General features: G+C 34.9%; 1 protein-coding gene across 1 annotated transcript in view; it reads right to left on the bottom strand.

Moving 5' to 3' along the window:
- Positions 1–394: 394 nt before the first annotated feature.
- VEGFC (vascular endothelial growth factor C) overlaps positions 395–24,615 on the bottom strand; it is an 85,463-nt gene continuing 61,242 nt past the window's right edge. The window contains exons 4-9 of the mRNA XM_075149297.1: positions 15,696–15,847; positions 11,615–11,724; positions 11,029–11,359; positions 5,284–6,528; positions 2,323–2,396; positions 395–1,830 (exon numbers count right to left, since the gene is read on the bottom strand). Of these exons, the coding sequence (XP_075005398.1) occupies positions 6,414–6,528; positions 11,029–11,359; positions 11,615–11,724; positions 15,696–15,847 (708 nt within the window). The 3' untranslated portion in view covers positions 395–1,830; positions 2,323–2,396; positions 5,284–6,413. The remainder of the gene's footprint in view (positions 1,831–2,322; positions 2,397–5,283; positions 6,529–11,028; positions 11,360–11,614; positions 11,725–15,695; positions 15,848–24,615) is intronic.

Below are 24,615 nucleotides of genomic sequence, written 5' to 3'. Positions count from 1 at the left end.
CTGCTTGTTATTTATGGGCTTTTTGTCATATCATTGTTAGAGTTACTAAAATAAAAATAGTTATTTCGGAAGTATTTTTCAAAACAAACTACAGTTAAAGGATATAAGATATACTTCCTGTATGTTTTAAAGAACAATGACAAGTAACTAATAAAGTAAAGGGAAACGTTAACTGGTAGATCTTCAATAGCTAAAGACTTGTGATTGTAAAGATTTATAAAATCTGAATGTTTGTAATTTATACGGTATAAATCTAATGCAGTAATGTACTGAAAGAAGAGATGAACTTTTAATGCTTTGATTCTCTAAAGCATAACCTATTACTATTAGTCTTATAAAAGAATAAAATATTGATTGTTTATATATATATACTTGCAGCAATATTAAACCATCTCATTGCTGCACTTTCTGTTCTTGCAAATAAATATATGAAAGTGCTGTCAGACAGTTTTATAGTTCCCACAGATGACACTAATAAGTACTTAACATGTATTTGAAAACTCACTCTCTTGTTTTTGGAAATTACCTTTGGTAAATGCTTAATCTCTACATAAAACATGTATTTGTATTTTTTTCATAGTTTGGAAACAAGGTATTCTAGTGCTTCAGTAACAGGTTATTTACTGTATTTTAAAATAAGTATCTCTTAAATGGTTTATTAAAAACCAATTGGAGCAACAGAAATTAATATGGTATCTACCTTGATGTTAACCCATGGACTAAGTTGAGCCTGAAGTGTTCTGTGACTCAGTAGCTCTCTGCATCCAAATTACTGGACAGGATGCAGGCTGGTGAAAAGCACATTCATCTTATGAAGGCAACCTCGGCTTATAAATACTGTCTCTCCTTAAAAATGGCATTATCCTTCTGGGAAGGATCCTGTGACCACAGTTCACCTGTCTTCACAGAGGTGTAAAGCATAGAGGTGGGTACGTCCGTGCTAAGGAAGAGCACAGACGTGGTGTGTTTGTGCTTTTTGTGGTGTGTTTGAAAAGTCTCCTTACCTGCCCTTGAGCCCTGGAATTTTTCCACACAGTGTGAATGAGACATGAACATAAACTCAATTACAAGGCTGAATTTAGTTCCAAAATGCTGCACTGGACATCACCGAGGACTGCACGAGTGCAATGTTAGACTGCAGAGATAGTATCCAGCATCCAGCAGAATTAAAGCTTGTATTTTTTACAGGGAGGGTGATACCATAAATTGTCTTTTATATTCCAAGTGTAATTTGCTAGGGTGATTTCTGCATCGGTTATTTTTATTTGCAAGTTTGCTTTGGGAGGTTCTCAACTGAAATACTTTTTATTATTATTATTTGCTTGGGCAGATGGGATTTGCACACTTGGAATGTGAAGTCTCAGACTTCTTTTTAACACTTGTTCTTTCATATATGTATAGTTAAGAGTATCACTCGACAACTAAAAACAGATTAATCCCCATGTTGGCATGATTATTTAAAGTAGAAAGAGGAAAGAGGTCTTAATGGTAATAGAGAGGAAAGTAATGCCATTTTTAGTGAGAGATGGATATAAAAGGGAAATGGAAGAGTTAGAGTGGTATGTGAGAAAGGCTGAAAGGGAAATACAAATATTCTTATGGGGAGACTGAGATATGATCCAGAAATCTACGAGAAGTAATTTAAGATGAGAAAGGGGGCAAAGGGGAAGAGTTCAGTGACCACGTACGGCTGATTATAAATGTAGAAAATGTATAAAAAGTTTGCTGAAACTCAGTTGAAAGGTCCCTGTCTGTCAGGAATGGATACAGTACCCTTACCCAGGAAGAATATCTGAATCTGTAAGATGTTATTTTCATGACAATGTTTTGCTGAGAAAAAAAGGGAATAAATGGTAATACACAATTTTCAGAGATTTCCATAGTGGTTTGCCAACAAGTAGCAATGCTTATACAAAAGAGCAAAGCATTGTGTTTTAAGATTTTTTTTTTTTTCCTGGAATGTGCTGTGTTTTGTAACTCAATACATTCTCAAGCTGAAGTAAGGTCTCCTGCTTCATAGCTTCAGGCTATAGATAAAATATACATTTTTATCATGATAAATTACTGAAATTTTAGAAACTGTGCTATTGTACAATTGGTGACCTCTTAATGCTTGCTACTGTTCAGATTCCATTACAAAATTCGGACATGAAAATCTAGATAAAATGAGTCCGGATATGTTATCCTATAAAAATGTTTTGATCTATCCAGAGCTTTTAAGAACTCTAGTGTAACCTGGAGTCTTAAACCTGTATTAAACTGGCCTAATTTTATTAGTCCTCATTAGTCCTTCATATTTATTACATTAAAAAATTTAAATACCTGGTCCACTTGATCTCAGTATTTCATCACTCAATCAGAAGGTTGTCTCCTGTGTTCTTTCCTAGAAGTTTTATCTGAAAGAGGAAAGGAAAAGAGAAAGAGAACAAAACAAAGCTATTAAATAAATGATGAACTATTATTTTCATTTTTTCAATAAAGCAAAAATCCCATAATATTAAAAATTATTACTACATCATATTGACTAAATTACAAAAGTTCTGAAAATTCTGAGTTGATAATTTTTAAACTTTTCTATTTGAGGGCAACCTTTTGTACCTCCAAATAATGCAAAATTAAATACTATTTAATAAATTAATCTTTAAAGAATATATTCTTAAATTAAATATAAATTAAATAATATTTAAAAGAATATGTTCTATTCCTCAGGCTAATCTGTTGATGAGCTTACTGGCTGTATAAATTATTCCATTCCTAGCTTTTGGCGTAGATGTGATAGCTAGTTATACTTCCAGAAAATCAGAGAGAGAAAGAGAGAGATGTTAAAATTCAAGGGCATCTGGAGTTGTCACTGAGATCTGAAGACCGAAAATGAGAATATTGAAAGAAATCCTAACTCTAAGCCTTTCAAGATGATATGGCACATATGCAAGATTTCATGCTGGTCTTTCAAATAGAACTAAGAGAATTGATTTACTATCAACTTGTTCAACATGAATTAAACATGTCAGCAGACTAACAACACTCATGCTGTAAATAGTATGTCCTTCTGTTAATACAGGTAGAGAGGGGTTGTTCTGAATAATTTATGGTCTCCATATAGTATGATATTGAAAAAGTACAGAAACTGTTGTAAATTCCTGATGAAATGCAAGCATAAGTCTGTTTACTATTAAATGTGATTTACTGCAGAGTTACACACACGCTTTCTCACTTCCCCCGCTTTTATTTTTTTGTAGAAGGTACAGGGATTTTAAACAAATAACAATATAAGCTTTTTATTCAGAGTTAGTGCAGAGTAACTTGTATATAGAATTATCATCTATATTTTTAGATCTTTTAAGCTGTATAGTCTCTTTTTTATATATTTTAAGAATACTAAATTAAGATTCGAAACGAAGATAAAAATTGCAAGGCGATTATAATCAAATACTTCAAAAGTGAAAATGGTGTAAATCTATCAGCTACTTTATATAATAGATGCAAGGAAGACCTGCTACGCAGATTATGCCACCACTCTATATTTCTCCACAGAAACACTTGCTTAAATATAGATGATTTTGTGACAGTACTGAAATAAAAAGAATCACATTTTATCACATAGAATGGGAAATCTCTAGCCTAATCTAATGATAATAATTGCGATATTTCTTGTGTTCTTGTGTATATAATGCATTTTTTTTAAAAATGCTATTTTCATGTAAAGCAGAATTGGAGAGCCTGATTACCAGAAAACGCTATTATCTGCTTGCATATATTATTCTACTCATCTGCATACCTTTGAGAACAGTTGACCAGTCACTTTGCTCAGACATAAACCTGATTTGTGGTAACTTTTAGAAGTCAGGTATTTGCTTTCTTTAAACCTTAGTTTTACTTAGTGATTTACATAATTTATGTCCAAAAGTCTCAATATGTGGAAAGTTAAGAAATTGAAAAAAAAAAAGCATTCGAGAAAGTAACTCTTATTGAATGCTGATGTTTGTAATAAAGTTGGAGCTTCCTGTACAGTGCTCTCGTTTTCAAACTCCCTGCCTTCCCTTCCTTATCCTGATGGGTTTTATGATTTTGGAGTACAGCATGCTCAGTAGAAATCCAAATATCTGCTTAGCCAGAATGTTTTATTAGCTCTGTTTTCATGAACTCCTTTCAGATAGTTTAGACATGTAAAGTGAGCATTACTCAGTTTAGTAGGTTTTTTATTTGCACAGTATTGTAACTGCACTTTTTATAATCTATAGAATTACTTGTTGGAATGCGGTTTCGCTCTGCCTTCACTTGTGCCCGCCTCCTTTTTAACCACAAGTACATATTTTATCTGCTAGATACTGGCTTACTTAGCGTCTATTCCTGGCTTCAGATTTGGTTTGTCCTCCCCCCACTGCCCCTCTTCCGTATTGGGCTTGGATAGAAATGAAAAAGCTTATTTTGGGAGCTTTACCTACACCTTGTTTTCTCAAGTCTTCATTAAAGTTTGCTCTTTAGTTGATTTCTTAAGGTATTTTATGCTTCCTTCAAGCAGATGACATATAGAAGTGGATGCCTGGATCTCTAGTAATACTGAATGAAATTTTGACTAAACCTCTTGCTATTAGATTGACATTGCCAGTGTAGACACTGTTGATTTGCATTACTACTAATCCAACCGATGGGAATTGTGTGTTGTTACACTGGCATAAAGTTGTATTTCAATGTTAAATTGTCATCTGGAGTTCTACCTGCATTTGATTGCTGAGGCAATATAGTAATAAAGACATTCCTCAGTATTTGTATGCCTAAACTTCATCCTGTTATCCTATATGGATAACAAATAGCTGGCCTCATAGGAAGAACACTTGAGGACACTAGACGTACAGTAGAAAGTGTGAAGTCTCAAACTGCCTCTCATCCTGCCTACTTGTTAGACTGTCTCAACTCATGATGCGGGCTGAGAAATTAAAAGTAGCTTTCACTCAGTTTTAGGAACTCTGATATATAAATATTCAAGAATCTAGAAAAGCAACACCCCACCACCAACTTTCTAGGAAATAATCAGAAATAATACTACTTAATTAATAACCCTTTTAAGAACAGCTGCTTAGAACCAGCACTTCAGAATAATGACATCTACAACTCTTTTGGCAGATCTACCCACTCCTGTCACAAAAATCTTGCTTTGCAGCTTTGCTTGTTCCACTTCTGCACCCAATAAAGTTTCCATAATTTAACAACTTCTGAAACATTTTAATTTTGAATAGATTGTTCTACGCACATTGCTTTTCCCATGCAAGTTAAAAATCTTACCTCTTTTTAAAGTTGTCGATGTTTGTTTTCACATTCTCTTTAATAAAGAGAAGTCCTGGCCATTTTTTATGTAGAGATGATGTCAATCCATACCAGACTGGTGGAAATCCTCTCATGTCCCCATTGGAATGTAAAATGTATTATTTTCCTTTCCTTTCCTATTTTTGCACACACACACATTTTTGACCAAGATATCTGATTAACTATATGAAAGAGTAAAAGTGCATCAAAGCATTCTGAATTATGTAGTTGTAAATTTTACAATGTAGCCTGTAATACTAAATAAAAAGCGCAGTCGGCATTTCCACTTTCCTACTAATAACCTTCAACAGACATTATTTTATATTATTCTTTAGGAATGCTAACAAGAAATAAAATAAAAGGTGAATATATTGGAATGTGAGTAGTTGCTGCTGTCCTTTAAATGTAGTCCTTATCCTTGGGCAATGTACAGGATCTCCAATGTTTTCATTAGTTATTAATTGTACTTGCTTTGCTAGTTTTGTTCTAGAGATAGAAATATCACTGGGTCATGAAACACTAAGTATGACTCTTTCTATTTCAAATGACATATATACAACAGGTATGAGAAAGTGTCTGTAGTCTTCCTTTGATAAAAGTGCTTTCTCTTAATTGCCTTTCCCCCTTTTAAGAACTCTGATAATAAAGCTGAATTGTAGTTCCTTTCTTTAGGCAGATGATTAAACATTCTCACCATTATATAATACAATTTCCATTTTATTTTAAACATACTTTGCATGATATAAAAATATTGATCACAGTGAGCTTTAACAATTGTTACTGCTATAAACAGAAATGCTGCACAATGGTTTTAGTGGAAATAAATTATATAGTCATTATCTCTTTAAAAAAAAAAATCACAAGAAGGAGAACCTAGGCTGTTTGGTCATTGGCAGAAAATAAGTCCTTACTGAGTTCTTTACAAAACATGAACCCCAGTTATTTTCTACATTTGCTTTCCACATCTTGAGAAAAGCACAATGTGTCTGTCTCTGAAAGTCCCACAGGGTCTCTGGTGAACATTTAATTCCAAATATTAGCAAAGTTTCTGTTGTTCTTTTGTTCTAATGGAAAAATGTACACCAAAATAGCAAGTAGTGCTCTCTTCACTAATTCATAAGTGGTCTTTTCCAGTATGTGGGTACACAGCGGCACACTTCTTCACTAAAATAAAATCCAGCATCACAGCGTTTCGTTCGGACTGTACACGGCGGTCTGTAACAACTAAAGAAATTAAGAAAAGCAGGCATTAATATAACATGATCATTTATATTAACCTGGAGTAGAAATCTGTGTGCATTTAGATTGCCTTTAGATTGTGACATTTAATCCCTACAAATACATATCTTTTAGCTTCTGTTTATGTTCTTGCAACTACTTTTAATTGGACTATTCTTCACGAAAGACAAAGAATAATGAATGCTATTGAAGAGAAATTATTCTATTGCAACAGATACTCATGAATATTTTAAACATATTGCCTGGTTGTAGTCACATTTTAATCTTGAGTAGTACTTTTTAAAATTTAATTTTGAAAATACAGTAATATTTTTCTGTACTTAAATTGGCTTGTTATGACCTACTGCACGCTGCCAGTTTGAGGTGGCAATCCAGAGTCAGGTGATAATAAAATCTACCATCTTCTTACCCAGGACTGTTTCTCACCTTATTCACTAACACATTAAGCCTGAGAGAGATTTGTCTATGTGTGTTACACTGTAACTCTGATCTTGAAAATGAGAACACACTTCTTTTCAAGTTGCAAACTCCTATAGCCGCTCTCTGAGACCAGTGGGGCGGTATCTACACTTCATATTGCATCTATGTGCATTCTGAAGTAAGATCAGAGCCTGCATGTTTATGATAAATCTTAAAGGAAAAAGAACAGAAATAGTCCCTATTTGATTAAAGTAAGTTTAACAGAAATAGAGCATTAAACCACAAGTCACATCTACCTAAGAAGCAGCAGAATTTTTCTTCACAGATTCCTTGACTGAAAAATAGAACTTATACAATGATAATATCTGTGGTTGTCCGTGAACTCTTCCTTTTCCTATTTTATTTTTCTATTAAAACAAGAACTTGACCTAAAATAACCTTGCAATAACAATGCTAAATACTTTCTGGTGTATAATGGAGACAAAGTACAAGTCTGGGTTTTTTTTCAGATGCTGGCAGTGAGTCAAAAGACAAAATATATGTTTTGAATTTCAACACAGTTATACTTAAAACTTGTATTTAAGTAATGTGTGCCTGCTGTGAAACACTGATATTATGATCTATTACTATAATTCATACTTACTTCAGTTCAAAGACGCTACAGTACACTGTATTAAGGCAATGTCTATCCTCTTCCCTAGGCAATTCTTGTTTCAGGCTTGTGGCTACTCTTATTATTGTGGCAGATAAGTTAATATGTTCTGTGCTTGTTTTGGATACCAAGTTATTACTTTGCAACAATTTGTTTATGATATGAGGTCTGGATTACAGTTACATTAATTCAAGCCAGCCAGTTCAACCAATGAACCTGGCTATGAGGAAAACAATAAGGAATGAGGAAGACTGCAAACATGACATTTATTAACTAGTCACATCTTGTTCAGTGTTTTCAATGTCATTAATCATAGATTATTTCACCAGTGTGGTCTCTGTAATTAAGGGAGTAACATTATTTTGTGCCACTTAATATATCTGAGATCAGCGTAACAGCTCATGGGAATCTCTGAAAGCTCTATTGATCTTTTGCCCAATAAAGTTTGGAAACAGTGGTAAAAGGCAACAAAAATCACAGTGTCACTTGAGAAAGAAAGCAAGTGAACTTTACTGTCTTGCACGTTTGCCAAAGGATCTAATACTCTGAGCAAATGGGCAACCAGCAGTAGGTTTGTTCTGAGAAAAAGGTACTCCATAGAGATGCAATGGATGAAACACTGAACTCACTTGTGTTTTTGCCCGTCTCTGCCATGAAAGTTAGACTATTTCATGTACTGAGTGACCGTGGAATGAAATAAGAGAAAGACAAGGGAACAAAAAAAAAGACAAAGCCAAACTCTTCCACCCACCTATGACATGTGGCACGAAATGAAAAGCAGTCACATAATCATTAAATATGAGGAGTTCACTTTGTTTAGGATTCGTGCCTCCTAGTGAACTGTGAACTTACAGTCAACAGTGCTATAAAGCATCTCTCCCACGTGAGTTTGTGTCCAGCAGCAGTCAAGGTCGGGTTACTGCAGTCTTATCCTTATTTGGGACATTTCAACAGAGCAAGAAAGCCCTTCTCCTCCTCTAAAATGCTTTGCAGCTGAGGTGCCTACTTATATGGCCCTGCCAAAACTAACCAAAATAAATTTTTGAGGTGATAGCACAGGGTGAATAGTAGCAGAGTCATTGTAACTATATAAATGTGGTTTCCTTAGGAAACTCTGCTGAACAATAGACGCAGTCTTTCAAATTATTTAGGCTGAATGTTGTTTATGGAGTGCTTTCACATGACAGATGTCTGTTTTGATGAGGACAATCTGAGCATGCTGGAGCTAAGACAGATGTGCAGTCAATATGTATAGTGCTGGGTGAGTCAGTGGCAACTTTCTCTTTACGGTCAGTAATTGTGATTTTTGCTACCAAATGCTCACGTTTGAGATTTTGGAGAGTCTAACATCTGCACAGAGGAAGCTGAAGTAGGAATGCTAATTTTAGTAGAGGTAACAGCATGATCACCTTAAATGCTTTCTGGTGGTGGATTTTTTTTTTTTTCCTTTCTGTCCTGTTCTTTCTAAATGACTTTTTATTCCTATCCTCTGGAGCAAGGTCTAATATGAGAGGCAGAAACATTTTAGGTACAGTGCATAAAAATGCAGGTCCTTCAAAATCAGAACGTACAAGGACTATCTGTCTGCATGGGGAGCTGTCTAGGACACGGCTACAGGGGTCTGCTCGTGTCTAGTCTCGGGCATCTTGCACAAAGTTATAGGTGGTACCTCCATTTACATGGTCTTATAACAGCAAGGGGACTTTCTTTCAAGACAAATAGGATGTTGCAGGGTTTTTATTCCTTTTATGGAAGGCTTGTGGACACATCAAAAACGTGAGAAACATATGCTAAGTGCTTTCTTAAGGAGGAGGAGAAATTGCATCTTCTATTTTCCTTGACAGCGCTACTATCTACAGGGCTATTGGTTGTAAAGCTATAGAGTAACACCATATACAAATCTTTCTCTCTTTCTCCACACAAAGATGAACTGCTTAGAAAAGAGAAACAGTTAAAAGCATCCTATATCACATTGTCCTTGGAAGTGAGAAAGGGATTCAAACTCTTTATCGTATTCAACCACAACAACAGAGAGAAAAGCTGAGCTCAATTCCCTCCTTCGAATACTAAGTCTTTAAATCAATAGAGGTGGCATCAGATGTCTATTATGGCATTTCTTAGCTTTTTAAATGCCTGACTTTTCCAGTTGTGAACGTTCTTTTAAAATACACATAGTTTATATGTGTAGCACTGCTGGAAGTGTACGCTTGAGCAGTGCTAAGGCTTTGTAACGTGCTAAAGCTCATGTAATAAGGTTGTTTTTTTTTTCCTCTGCAAACATAAAATTGAAATAAAAACTGAACAATAGAGAAGAAATTATTTCTTATGTTTCTAACAACTCTTCTATTCCACTCAAAAGGCCAAACATAGGAAAACAGGTAATGTCAGTTATTATTAATTTTAGGAATCAGACCTGTGTTGAAGTCTCTAATATTAGACATTTGCTCTTTATTTCAGATGAACTAATGTGTATATATATCTGGCAATATATTTATGCCAACTAATTACATGTTATATTAAAAAAATACATAAGGTTTAGTTTTGATAAGCAATGAATTACCACAGACATTTAAATGTCCCAATTTTCTATTTTCCATTTCCAGTGCCTGAACATTTCTGGAATTGTTATTTGTCACTAATATAATAGAAATAATTCCCATATATTAATAAATAAGTGACCTTTCTGCTCCAAATGGGATTGTTTCTTTTTTAACAAATTCACTTTTCTCACAAAATATACAAAGCAGAAATAATATTGTTTGTTTCTCAGAACCTGAAGTCATTCACATTTTTATGTATATACTGCTACCGCTATGGGCGTAGCAGTCGTGGAGGGAAAAGCTCCAGTGATATATAAAGAAATTGCAGAGTTTTCTTCCTGACCAAATCCCATTTTAAATGATGAAGGTGGGTGGTCTGTTTTATAGTTACATGCGTCTACTTTTCACAGAAATCGCCCAGAGCTATAAGACTTTTTATGCACTTATAAATCTTTAGTATCAGTTGAGTGAAATGAAGGATATGCAAAAATTTAGGAAGTGAAAATGAATGATGGTATCCTCCAGAACTAATCCCTGGAATCTAATTGCAGTATTCGTTTTTTGGGAAAAATAGAGTGGGATTTTAAGTAGCATAAAAAAGTGAGGAGCTTGAACTTACAACTCATTTTCATCAAAACAAAAAAAAATAAATCACATGAAGTAGTAGTAAGAGTACAAGAAACTAAACGTGCTTTAAAATACTCTTTCTGCCTAGTAGTTGCCTCTTACAGATAAGTCATAGAAGGTAAAACTGAACTGAAGAGAGGCTTGCTGTTTACTTAAGGCTACAAAACAATCCAACAAGACAGCTAATGACACAACCCAAAATTTTATACCTTAAAACAATGAAAGGTTTTAAGACCAAGTTTTTACCTGCATGTCTGGTGATGAAACCTTTTTCCTTTTAAGAAGCATTTATTGGGAGATTCTATACATTCACAGATGCATTTTGCAGGATTTAGTGGCTGATGTTTAGGACAGGTCTTTCTACATACACACTGGCACTTATCTTCATCAAATTCCTTATTGGGCCCACAAGAAGCGGGGAGAAGTTTGTTTTTGCACATGCACTGACACGATGATCTGTCTAATTCTTTGTGAGGTCCACAGCTTGATGGCCGCAAGCCTCCTTTGCAGACACATTGACAGGTTTCTTCATCCAGCTCCTTGTTTGGTCCACAAATATGGAATCCTTCAGATGTGTCTAGAAATACAGCAGAGAAGTTGCACAATCAGAATTTTGTCTCTACCCATCCCATATTTTTAAGGGAAGAAATGGTATCGAATTTGTACATTTTAAGGTGTTTTAAGAATAAACATATGTCAAAAGATAGGCAACAACCAGTAATAGTATTAATACAGAAAAAGATTCAACTATTTACTTTTCATATTTTTAATTTCTCCTTTAGGTAAATCAAAACACGGGACTACATTTAATCGTTTAAGCAAAACTGCTTACCAGAATCTCCAAGGTGAGAAGAGAAACCAAAATCATGCTGTGCCAAACATCTGCAAATTTGATTATTCCAGATATGATTTTTTGGACAGGTCTTGTTTGCTACATGACACCTGTGGAATGAAATATACTGTTGATTTACTACCATAAGAACTCAAGGGGGGGGAAAAAAAAAAATCAATTTTAGCTGTTAATTGCTTTTGTTTTAATCTACGACAAAAACCTTTCAAAGAGCTTCAGCTCATTCATAATCTTATTTTTAACTCCTATCAAATCTGTTACTAATTAAGGTTCTCCCCACCACCTTCTCACATTTCAAGTTTTAGCTCTAACTCCCAAAACTGATATTTGTACTTTCCTAATGTAGTTTGGAAACAGATCTAACCCTTGAATGCAAGCCCCACATAGAAAATAGACCAGTATAAAAAATATTTGTGTGCCAAATACCCCATAGGTGGTAACAGGCATAATTTTATACATTTTTTTTTGCAGTACAAAAACATTTTCACACATACAGACATCAAGACAGCTGATTACAGTTTCTGAATGAATGCTGCAGACCAAACTCTAATTTCTAAAACAAAATTAGATTATCAGATTCCTTTTCCCTTTACGTGAAAATTATGTGACATTAACTGACTCCTTCTCATCAGCCACTGAAAACCTGGACGGTTTTGCTGAATCTAAATATTTGGACTTCAGCAGCAATGCCTTTTCACTTTAGAAATGAAAGACAATAAACAATTTAACAGTTAATGCTCTTTACCTGCTAGAGTTTTGCAGCCAAGGTAGTGGTAAGCAAAGAAAGCAAAAAATCCTAACAGCAGTTGGTCTCTTTTTAATGGATGACAGAACTTAACCAGTAGATATACCACAGATAAAATATTTGTGTATTATTTGATCTTCCTTGCTTGCAATTTCTTTATCATCACAGGTGACATTACAACTTTTAACAAGTCATGCCTAACTTCAAGCATCCAGGCTATGTCATTTATTCATTGTTTCTGTAATATTTCTAAAATCCTCATCTGTTAAGACAGCACATACATTACGCATTTTAAGCACTTTTAATTCCCCTGAGCACCATTACTCATGCGTTCAAAAATGCAGGTGCTGGGACATTCTTCCATGATCATCATTCAAGTATACCACTCCCCTTCACCACATTAAGATGACTCTTTGCTTGTAAAGACTGCTGTAGTTTAACATCACCCTGCCTCATGTTTTATCAAGCTGGTGTTTCCTGATTTCATTCTGCTAATGATCTCACTCTTGCTCCCTTCACTTGGCACATATGTCCTTTCTGCCTGCCTCCCAATTCTGCTTGAGAAATAGTATGGATAAATTACAGATGTATTATTGTATCCTGGTTTAAAAAAAAAAACAACTCACACCTGGAGCAGCCTGGCTCTAGCCGGGAGTGTTTAAAACTAACTACAGAAGGAAGCCAGGGTCACAGTATGAAGAAAACACCAAGTGCACATGAACCCATAAGAAGACAATATTGATACAAACCCCAGGTTACCAGAACTTGAAGAGAATGATATGTATTTCAGCATCAGGGTTGGAGACACCCAGCAAAAGGAACTGGAACTGCTTATTTACAAATTCCACTCTGGCTGCTAGTACAGAAAATTACTGGGGGAGATGGCTGAAATTCTAAAATGACTTATTGTAACATTTTTGGAAAGTTCAGGAAGGCTAGAAAAAAAAATCAGAGGCAAAACCACTTTGTAGAAAATTTCACTACCTCCTTCCAAATCATCGTCAACTCAACTTAAAAAAAAAAAAATGAGCATGCTAACTTGTTACCTGTCAGTGTCAGGACAGATAACGCACAAGAGGGGGAAGCATTTAATGCGTACTACATACATCCAAACCACATCTAAAATATGCTTATCAGCTCTGTAAGCGCCTACGTACAAACCATAGGGAAAAAAGGTCATCATAGAGACTCGGATCTGAATTATGTATATTGAAGGTCCTCTGCTCCCTCCCACCCCAAATTGCTAAACTTCTAAAATAAAGTGACAATTTTCTAACTCATCTTGATGACATTCTATATAAACACAGAAGCGTACAAGTTAAGATACCATTAATCCAGGAGGTGACTGGTTAACATGAACTGACATGCCTCAGCTCTGCAACTATGTAGAGGTAGCTACTACTTTTTAGAAGAAAAAAATGGAAAAAAGTGGGAGAACAGGCAAAGACCTAGACCTTAATTATCAGGATAAAGTTGTGCAGAAAACATTTTATATAAAAAAAGATTGACTGTTTGTATTCTATCTTACATGTCATTTCTTTCTTCTTTCTAACACATGCCTGTGCATCATGGCATAATCCAGCCTTGCGTTCTTATTAGATCCCAAGTGTTACTACCCTAAACCCAGAGATTATACTCTTAGACTTTTCTTTTCAGTAATACATAAGAAAGTCATTACTATATTTCTGTTAAAATGAGCATGTACATAAATACATGCACACATGCAGATCTACCACTGTAGCAAGAAAGTATCTTTCCAAGTTTTGGCTTTACAACAGTTTCACTAGCATTCAAAGGAAAAACAAGTAGTTGAAAAGAAACTGAGAACAGTCGTACAAATCAAAAAACCCCAGTGGGATTCTGAAAAGCATCCAGGCACCCACCGGGAACATGTAAATATCTTTCCTTTCTAGAATCTAGAAGCACTCAGCTTGGGGTTTTTTTGGTTGTTTTGTTTGTTTGTTTTTAATTTATTTTCTTGTAAAATGCTATAGATTTTAAACTTAAAGACCGTACTTAACAGTAGAGAAGGTCTGTATATATTCTAATCTAGTACTACTCTGTCTTACCTTTGTTGAAGCATGATTTCTTACTCACAGGACAATCAGTTACCTGGTCAAAGTCTTGTATCTGTATGCTTACTTCCCTCTAACTACAGGTAGCTGTTTCCTGGCTAGAATAAATTCTTGCAATGGTAATTACAACTGCGCTTAATTTGGAAGCACTGAGAAGCTGCCAAGCGTCAGCATAATTTGACTTTATTATTAACTCTTGGGTTTTGATTTTTTATAATCTGTTAATCATGCAATTACTTAAACTATTAATAGATTTATTTCTTAGTATTTTTCTAGTCCACTGTTTGTCATCCATGTTTTGATGAACAAATTCAATAATTTGAATTAAAATAGAATATAATCTGTGTTTAGCTGGAACATGACAGAGAACATCCAGACTCTAATTGAATGAAAACACAGAGAAGACGACCCAGCTTACATCTCTGGGCATTTTGCACCATTCACTCATCATATTAAAAATGTCTACAGTTAATTAGAGTTCAGCTTCTAGTCATTGGTTCTTCCATAAAGCAACTGTTAGTTTGTTACATATTTTTGGCCTACTAAATATTTATACATCATGAAATCATCACTCAGTCCTCTAAAATGAAGGGAAGGAGTTCTTCAAGTGTTTTAATAACAATTGCTTCAGTGCCAGAGTTCTTCTGTGACTTCTTTCATTCAAAATCACCAAACAAATCAACATCCTAATTCTGTGGACTGTCAGTTAACCCTTTATTTCCCCTTCCCATTCTGTTTTATTTTCACTTTGGGCATATGAAGATGTCCAAAAAGATTTGTAGATAAACATTCCCTAAAATCAGGCCTTTTTTTAACAGCTTTTAAAATAGGTAAATACAGTTATAGAGAGAAATGTTGTCTACTCCTTATTTGCAAAAGTAAGTATTTTTGGATAGCTTTTATGACTACTTTTTTTTTAGAAAAGTTTATTTTATTGATGTTTCCTTTAAGCCTCAATTGCATTGTAGCTCTTTCCATGAAAAAACCCCCACAAACAACATTATTCTTAATTTTTAAATTACGCAGCCCCAGTTTACCCACTGGGTAAAAAGGTATTGTGCTAATTACTTTAGTAACATTCTCTCCATGCAAAACAATATTAGCTCCTTTACAAAATGCATTCTGCTACTACTACTAATGTGTATAAGTTCACCTATCTTGGTTGTGAAAGCTTCCAGCAATATTAAATCTAATTGTACAGACTTGCTCATAAGGTGAAAGGAAAGACAAGTCTCATACTTACTGAGTTTGTGTTGCTGGCAAGGAACGCCTTATGATAGAATGAACTTGTCTGTAAACATCCAACTTCGACATGCATCTGCAGGACGTGTGATTGGCAAAACTGACGGTTACAGGTTTGGGGCCATGAGAGAGAGGCACTGTGATCTCAAACAACTATAAAAAGGAAAGCAAAGCAAAGAGCCTTTTTAATAGACCAGTAACAGTACAACTGAAAATAATATAAGGACATACAAAAAAAACTATAAGGAATTTAAGTTTGGGATTTTGTTCTCTACCGTAATTCAGTGACATATTCAATTATACCGCTAAATAATCATTATGTGCAAAATGAATACAACAGCTATGTTATGACAACATTTTTAGTGTTAAACCCTGTTACACGACTGTTTGCTTACTGTAACATTTAAAGTAACGTTGTTAAAAGAGGAAAATGTACAAAGAACTCATTTTTCTAGACGAAATTACTTCAAATTGGCAGCCTTTTAAAAAATCTAAAACGTAATATTTGGAAAGTGTTTCAAAAAGTTGGAAAACAAGAATAATTTAAAAAGGGGGCAAGCTACAACCTAATACATCAGTTGCACAATTACAAGAGCTTGTGTAAAACAGCAGTATATTGGACTTAGATCAAAACATTTTTGGATGAACAAGTTTTGAACCGCAGCATACTGTATTTTTGACTTTTCAGTATTTGTATCAATGCAAATTATATGGTTACCCTAACAGAATGCATCTTGAACTATTAATTTTTTTTCAGGATATTAAGAAATATTCACTATTATTAAAATAATCATGTATGTGAATGAATAAAATCCTAATTTTAGTGGGAAATGTAGTTCAACTGGTGGAAGAGGATAACTTCAGCGATACCTTGTGGAAAAACTGAACATGTGATAACAGACAAACAGTGAGACTCATTTCAGTATTCAATTCGGGACATGCACTTTATCAAATTAAAAAGGACTGTAAGACTCAAATCTCAATAGTCTCCTGAAAAGTTAGGACAAATATTTTAGGTCAAAGCCTTAAAAACTAGTTTTTGGTAGTATTTTTAATAGGATAATAGTGCACTGTTGCCTTTTAGTGTTTAGTCGCTTTTTCAAATATATTTAAGAATATTTCTGCATCTTCTGGGGACTTTACTACCTTTAAAAACATGGTCATTGGTTATTATTCCAGTTTCAGTTGATAAGACTGTATAACAAGACTTTAATTTTTAGCTGAAATCTATTTGCAATGCTTTTTTATAATCAATAACTTTATAGTATGGCATATAGGAAGCATGCAAATGTAATGAAAATAGGGGTAATTTTAAATGATTCAAAATATGAAGCACATCTACAGGATGTCGTGAAAACAGTACCTTGCACTGAAGTACGCAAGTGAGCCTGGGTACTGACAAGCATGCAGGCATAGCAGTATGGGATGTTACGGGAAGGTAAATGGGCACTTGTGCAGCCGACAATAAAGCTCATACGACTGATATACCTAAACTATGCAAATTAAACATAAACTGTATGTTTATGCATCATCAACTCTGATAGATATTCTCTATTTTACAAAACAAATTTTGACATTATTTAGTGACCGGGTCTTTAAAAAAGTTTAACATTGGGGGTGTCATCATACAAGAACTGAAACTGCAAAGTATTATATTTGCATTTTATTCTGTTATGGAAGATTACAAATGCTATTGTTTTTGCTGCAGAAAGTACCACATCCCTTACATTATTTTGAAATGTGGGTTTTTTCCCCACTAGAATTTAAAAATGCAAACTGGTATATGTTTACTTTTGTAGAAGGAAAAGCAAAACAGAAGATAGTTTCCTGTGTCTTCCAAATACTGATGAAAAAAAAAAATCCATCTAGGGAGCTACCATGGAAAGAGTTTCTCTTGTTAGAGAGACTTCTAGCCAAAGCATATTAACATTTGGATTCTTGCTCCAGCTGCAAAATAAATAACACTCCTTAAAATTTTGGTCTTGAGTCATTCATAAGATAAGGGCACAAGTCCATGTCTAGTTTAAAGTTTGGTATCAATAAAATGCCTAAATCAATGTCTGCTTCTCTCAAACATAATTATCACCAGACATACCTCCACGGTTTTCATGAAATTCAACACAGACTTCTGGAAACAGACTTTCTAATCAACTTTTTATTATATTTATAATACTTTCTGGCTTCCAAACCTATTGGCTCCTTTACCCTTATCTATTATAAAAGTTCCTTTAAATTAATCACAAAAAGCATTCTTACCAAGATGTCTCATCCAAAAAGAGCAATAATCACAACGCAGAGCTATCATTTTCATACTAATATTTCATATGAAAATAGCTTTATGTACTTATTCATTTCTTTTTACAATATCCACCTGTTTGAAGACCATCGTAGGTTTTGTTATAATGCACAGTCTAACTAGGAAACTGAAAAGGAGGAAGATGGTGTTGTAGGTAAAGAGACTGAAAAGACCATGTTTATGAAAAATAGCTTTCATTTCTGCATACAGTACACATCTGAGAAAATATATGCTCAGTTCTTTGCATATTTGTTTTTTAAATACTGGTCTTTAAACAGATGGCAAAACTCACCTACATATGCAAGACTTGTATCTTTTTTAAAACAAGTTGTGCTTTCAGAAGAAAAGAACAATTGTTGAGAACTCTGAAAATCTGGACAGCTACGAATCTACAGATGCGAAAGCCTTTACTATATTAAATAACTTGTAAGAAAACTGATTCCTAACACACATATATGAATTGAGGGACAGAACAAAGAGTATGGACTTAATTACAATATTACACATGTAGAGAGAATCCTCTGTTTTCTCTGCTCTCTTACGATGGTATGAACTTGCTTTTCCAAAACTGCAGTAAAAACCCACGATAGGCAGAACTAATAAAACTTAGTAACTGAAGAGAAGTGTGATTCTTTGCATGGACCGAACTGCAGCTGACTAGAAAAAAGGGCATGTTCTCTTCTTTGTTCTTGGAGTAGATCGATTTGCCATACTGCAAAGCACAGCAGACTCCAGACCACTGGAGATGGCAATGTAGGACTATTGCTACAGTTCCAAACCACCTGAAAGAGGTCCCTGTCAGCCCAACTGTCCGCCTCTTCGGCCTCAGGAGTACAGTGAGATAAATTTCACTAAAACACCTGAGATGTGCCAATTGTGAGTGGAAACGATGGTGAACATGAATTATCGTAATCTACATTTATCCTTCCATTTAAAACGCGAAAGGTATCAGTTTAGAGGTGAATATTGCTAACAACTATTCCCATCAACACTTCAGTGGTGCAATGCAAAACAAGCTTAGTTAAACAATGTAAAGGTAGACTAGCTGCCTTAACCTCATTGAATTACCTTCAGTTTGTTCAACTAAATTCTCTTAATAGCAATGTATTTTACATCCCCCACTAGTAGCTACTGTTTATACATAAAGTTAAAAATCCAAAGCCAACTATTGATATTAGAGATTATATTATGTTATATTATATTAGGTATTACATTTCTAGTCCTCACTTTTGGAAAGTGCTTAAAATGATACATGAACTAGCATTTTGAAAAAGAATATAAACCAGATCTATTTTCCGTAATGGAAATGATGGAAGTGAAATACTGGGGTTGGAATTATTGATTTGTTCTTCCTACACTTTTTATTTGTCTGCACATGCTATTAGGATAGTATATTTTGATGCATACTGAAAAAAGAGATATTTATTCTTCTCTTCTGAGAATGAAAATATATCAAGAAGAGATTTCACAAGAAATAAATTCTTGAAAAGTAGTCTGTTACATAAAATGTATTTAATACTCAGAATAATCCTGTTTAAATAATCTCTGGCATTTTGAAATAAGATCCATTCTAAAGAAAATCTACCTTCTGCTCTCAGCTGTGATAGCAGCATCTCTAAATCCAATGAAACTATTTAAGTGTAAGTGAATAAACTCTCAATATACATAAGCTGGGTTTGAATTATCATTTTAATAAATAATTTCAAATTAGGTAAGAGCTGACCTTCTGGAATGCTTTCTGGTTTTGTTAGCATCGCTAATTTATTTCTTGCTCATCTTCTTCATCCAATAGAACAATAAGCTCAACATCTGTTGTCACTACAGGGCATGTTTGGCAACATGTAACAGCCAAATGTCAACATCTAGAAAGGATATTTCTATGAGAAATGAACCATAACATCTGTGAATGAGGCTGGTTCTTGACTCCCTTCTTTTCTGGCAACATTGCTGGTTGTGGGTACCACTGCTGGTAACCACATTGCCCATATAGGTACCTCTTCTTGGAGATCAGATGGCTTATATTTCTGTCCGATTCCTCATTCAGTAAAGGACTAGTTTTACTGTATCCTTAGAGGCCCAAATCTTCTCTCCCTTCCCAGCTTCAAATCGTAGTAAAAATTGGACTAATTCATGCTACAGGCAATAGGGAAAAGACATTTCCTTCAGGTCTGTTCAGGGGCCAAAAGACAGACATTCAGGACCAAAGACTGCAAAGAACAAGAAGTCCCCAGAAGTACAGGAGATCTGACAGCAGTAGGGATCAGGGCAGTTTTTTCAGTGGAGAGCTTTTATTGCTTGCAGTTTTGAAGAAAATATTAGTAATTACAGTACATTAAACAGCAAATTAAAGTACATTAAATAGAGCATTGATAGAGTTAAAGGCAAATACTCGAAAGTTAAAAGAAAAAATTAGACTCAACTTGCCCATACTGTCCTGTACATTTGTGCTACTGACACTGCACTGAGGTCAGGAAACCAGTGGAAAACAACACCCAAAGCAGTATGTGATAGCATAACTAAAGAGTACTATATCTAAAAAACCAAAACAACACCCCCCCCCCCAAATTACAGTCAAAGCTCTGTCCTAACCTCTTCCATATGAGCTAATATCATAAACATGTCAGTAACATACTATTAATCTCAGTGTATAACACATACTAATGAAAGCTCTATGTAACTGAAAAACAGTTGAAAACCATATACAGTTAATGCATTTCCCAAGAACTTAACAGGTGCCATTCAACCAGCCTAAGGCTGTTTTGTCACAGAAACCCAGCTTGCAGGTCTTCCATTTCTCACCATTTCTAATATTTCTTTTCAAAGCACTGTGTTCAGCCCTTTTCTCCTTAGGTCTTCACCCAATATGACGATTCACCATGCCAACCTCGCCTCATTGCAGCCCAGCAAAGTTTCCCTTTCAGCCAGCCCGCCCACGAAGCTTGATTTCCCTTCCCTCTTTTTGGGCTCCTCAGCATAATTTTTAGCATTCTGGCACATGCCCATCTTGTCCCAGCTACTTTTGGATCAGCCAGGTTCCTTCCTTCCCAACATGATAAAGGTTGGTGTATCAATGACAGGCTCTCACTAGAAAATGGGTTTCAGGTGCCTAGATCTGAAACCGCAACAAATTTTTGTTCAGCTCCAAGTTATAAAGTGTTCTAGTGACAAGTATGTCTAAGTCTCCCAACAATTCCATTTGCTTCCTAGGTCTTTTTTTTAACACTTAAAAGTATGCAGACTGTCTCAAAGATAAAACACACATTCCTAATACAAACAAACAAGAGTCATATCCTTTACCTAAAATAAGGGAACATGAACTTTTTTTCAGAGAAAAAAAAAAATCCCAATTTTTGTTTTAACGATAAAGCCATATACACTTCTCTCTCACTCTGGTCTAAGAAAACCACCCACCACTTTTGCTGAAGTTTTAAAGCAAAAAACTAAAAAGTAAAAACAACACATCAAGCTGGGTCAGGTATCTGGCAGGGAAAATTTCAACCCCTATTGTTAAAGAATAGCAAAGTCAGGCTGAGAATGACAATAGAGTTTATAATGCAGTATGTTGGATAATCTTAATATTAGGCTGCTTAATATTAGGCTGCTTAAACTAGAGTTGCTTACCATTGAACAAGACTATGTGTGACTATAAATGTTTTTTCCCCATTTTTCTGTATCATGAAAAAAATTCAAAAGCCTTGTACAGTAAATGGCTTAAATAGAAATTTTGTGCTAAAACCATGAGAGTCATTGGTACTACATGGATTTTTTTAAAAAAGTTTTGGTTGCAGGACACTTTTTTTTTTTTTTTAAGGATATGTATTTTGTGTCCCACTGGGCATTGTCAAGATGACTTTATAATCTGTCTTTCAACCTAGCCAAACTTGAAATGTTCATCTTGAAAATGAAGGAAGGTCATTTTTCTTCATACATTTGGATTACACAATCTGTAATAAGGTGTATTTTAGGCTTAATACTTAACCTTTGTTCCACTGCACCAGCCAAAATTAAAAGGCAGCATATCCTACAGACCCGAACGTCAGCTTCTTACGCTTGTATTTTCTGCCTCCCAGTACAGACAGGTATATAATTAAAGAACTTTTCAGACTAATACAAAGGTAAGTGAATAATTAGATCACTTTTACAATCATGTGTGCAACTACAAACAATTTTTTTCCTGGATTTTCATTCTTTTACACGTCAATTTTTTAAATCCTTGAAGATCAGTGCGTATGCTCTGTACTGTACTTCTCAGGTGAGAAGCACAGCAAGAGGACACTGGGCGAAGGTGTCTCTGAATTGCTCTACCCAACCAGACTTGGCCTTTGGCACTCAGCATCACGGTGATTGCAGGCTGCGAAGTGCAACAGTCCCCCTTCTTCCCAACCTTGTTATTTCTTCAGCCATCTTTGCAAGAACTTCCAGGCCAGAGCTGTGTAGTCCCACGCACCACCCTGCAGTAGGCTCTTTTCAGTTCCCACACTGGCAGCGCTCTTCCTTTAGCCATTTATAGAGTTGGAGTGGAGAACAGAAACAAGGGTGGGACCAGAGTCTGGTTGACAACCTAGAGCTCAGCATGATTTTAACCTTTAAAAAAAAAAAATAATCTAACAGCAGGCAGGAATGTCAGAAAGCTTGACCAAAAGCTCTATCAGAATTCCTGTAAAAAAAATTTCCCATATATTCCTCCTCACTGATCCTTAGGAAGGCATGTATTTTTGATTCACTGCATTGATAGCTCCTTCTTTAGACTAGAAGGACTTCATACCATACTTTCCAGAAAAACTGTTGATTTCTATACAAAGTATTTCTTTGCTTCAGTGGCTAAATTAATTTATTCAGCACTATCATATGTGCCAATATCCATTGTATCAGCACATATGAAATTATTATTATGATCACTGACTTTTGAAATATAAAATAATCAAAACTCTTATCTTCATATCAGGATGAGGGAAGCTTATCATTCTAGATACTTTTCAAACATAGGATTTATGTATGTTTTTTTTCCCAGATTTACAGTAACTACACTATCCATTCTTTTGATGGACTGTGGCTTATTTTGGCAAGTTTCCTTTAAATTGATTGACTCTCAGTTTCCATCACTTGTGATCTTTGCACTTCCTAAAGTGTCGGTAAGGCTGGCCAAATATAACCAGTGTAACAGAGCACAAATTGTCTAGAGAGATTTTCAAGCTAAGGATTTCAAAACTCTAAACATCTCTAAACTGGAAAGAATGAAAATAAGCTATTTGAAAAATGGTACATCATCGTTATTTATTTTACTATCTAACTTTTTTGAAAAAACTATTTCAAGTCTTATGTGTGATACAACAACAGGTAACTTATCTGATATAATACATTTCATATCTGTTTAATATGCTTGGGTTCCTTATCCTATCTTTTTATATTTTAATCACTTTTTTTTTCAGAAATTTTAACAAAAAACATTTGGAATTTATACTGATATATCTCCTACTATTAATAGTACCTACTATATCATTACAATCATCAGTCTAACACAGAAAAATGCATGGGAAAAGGCATAAATGGTAAAGTTCAAAATGACTGAAAATTCTTGTGACATATACATCTCCAAATTGTGTAAAGGAACATCATGTACATCTCAAATATGGCAAACAATTTCAAGCTGTTAGCTTGTTTCCTGTGAGAAAAGCTCCTCTAAATCTAATTTCAAACTGCTTAGAAAGATGTTTTCCCTTGAGGGACTATTACTGTAACCATGAAACAAGAAGATTTAGGACCTTTACATCAAATGATCTAAAAGAAGCCAAAAAACTGTCCATCCTGCCAGCCAAGAGGAAGAATGGAATGAGATGGCTCTTTGAAATCTGCTCACTGCTTCCCTTCAAACTATACGCAAGTACCTATAGGCGGGGCATAAAAAAGTACAGCTGAGGGGCAGGCTGTTGCTGCACCAGGTAGCTCCAATCCTTGTAACTGCTGTTGAATTACTCGTGTCATGGAAACAGATAACAGCTATTTGATTAATAACAAATTAGAGAAAAAACCAGCACAACCACACCACAAAACCAAAAACCAGCCAACCACCTTCCCCATAGACCTTTATTAGGCAAGCCACCACTTACAAGGTTGGGCTACTGCAGTGTCACGGAAGAAGGAGAAGAAAAAGATTTACTGCATTTTATGAATTTAGCCTAGGGGGTCCTCAAATGTTTGCATAGACCTTGTACCACATTTTAATTAAGAATTTGTCTCATATCCCAATCCTGATTGTATAAACACCCCTTAGCAAGAAACAGGTTTTGTGGAAAAAAATGGATTAAAAGCAAAGCAGAATACTTTTCTATTTTTCTCTTAATAAAGTTAAGAAGCTAGAATGGATGAACACAGCCCGAACTAGAGAACTATTGACCTCTCCCTGGACCACCACAGTGTTCCACAAGCCAATCTGGGAACATCTGACCTAGTCCATTCTCCTGGCAATCAACTATTTGCTCCCCATAAAAATAATTTCTGTGCTTAGCTCTTTTCTTTTTAAGTAATTTTGATGAAAGCTGATATCAACTTTCTTTAGATTTTATGTCTGGAACCAATGCTAGAGCTTGCCCTCACAGTAAGACCTCCAGCTGAAAAGTTAATTTCC

Source organism: Calonectris borealis, chromosome 4 (assembly GCF_964195595.1).
Source record: "Calonectris borealis chromosome 4, bCalBor7.hap1.2, whole genome shotgun sequence".
NCBI classification, from domain to species: Eukaryota; Metazoa; Chordata; class Aves; order Procellariiformes; family Procellariidae; genus Calonectris; species Calonectris borealis.
Note: the sequence above shows the minus strand (reverse complement) of the source record. Positions and strands in the feature narration are given on the sequence as shown.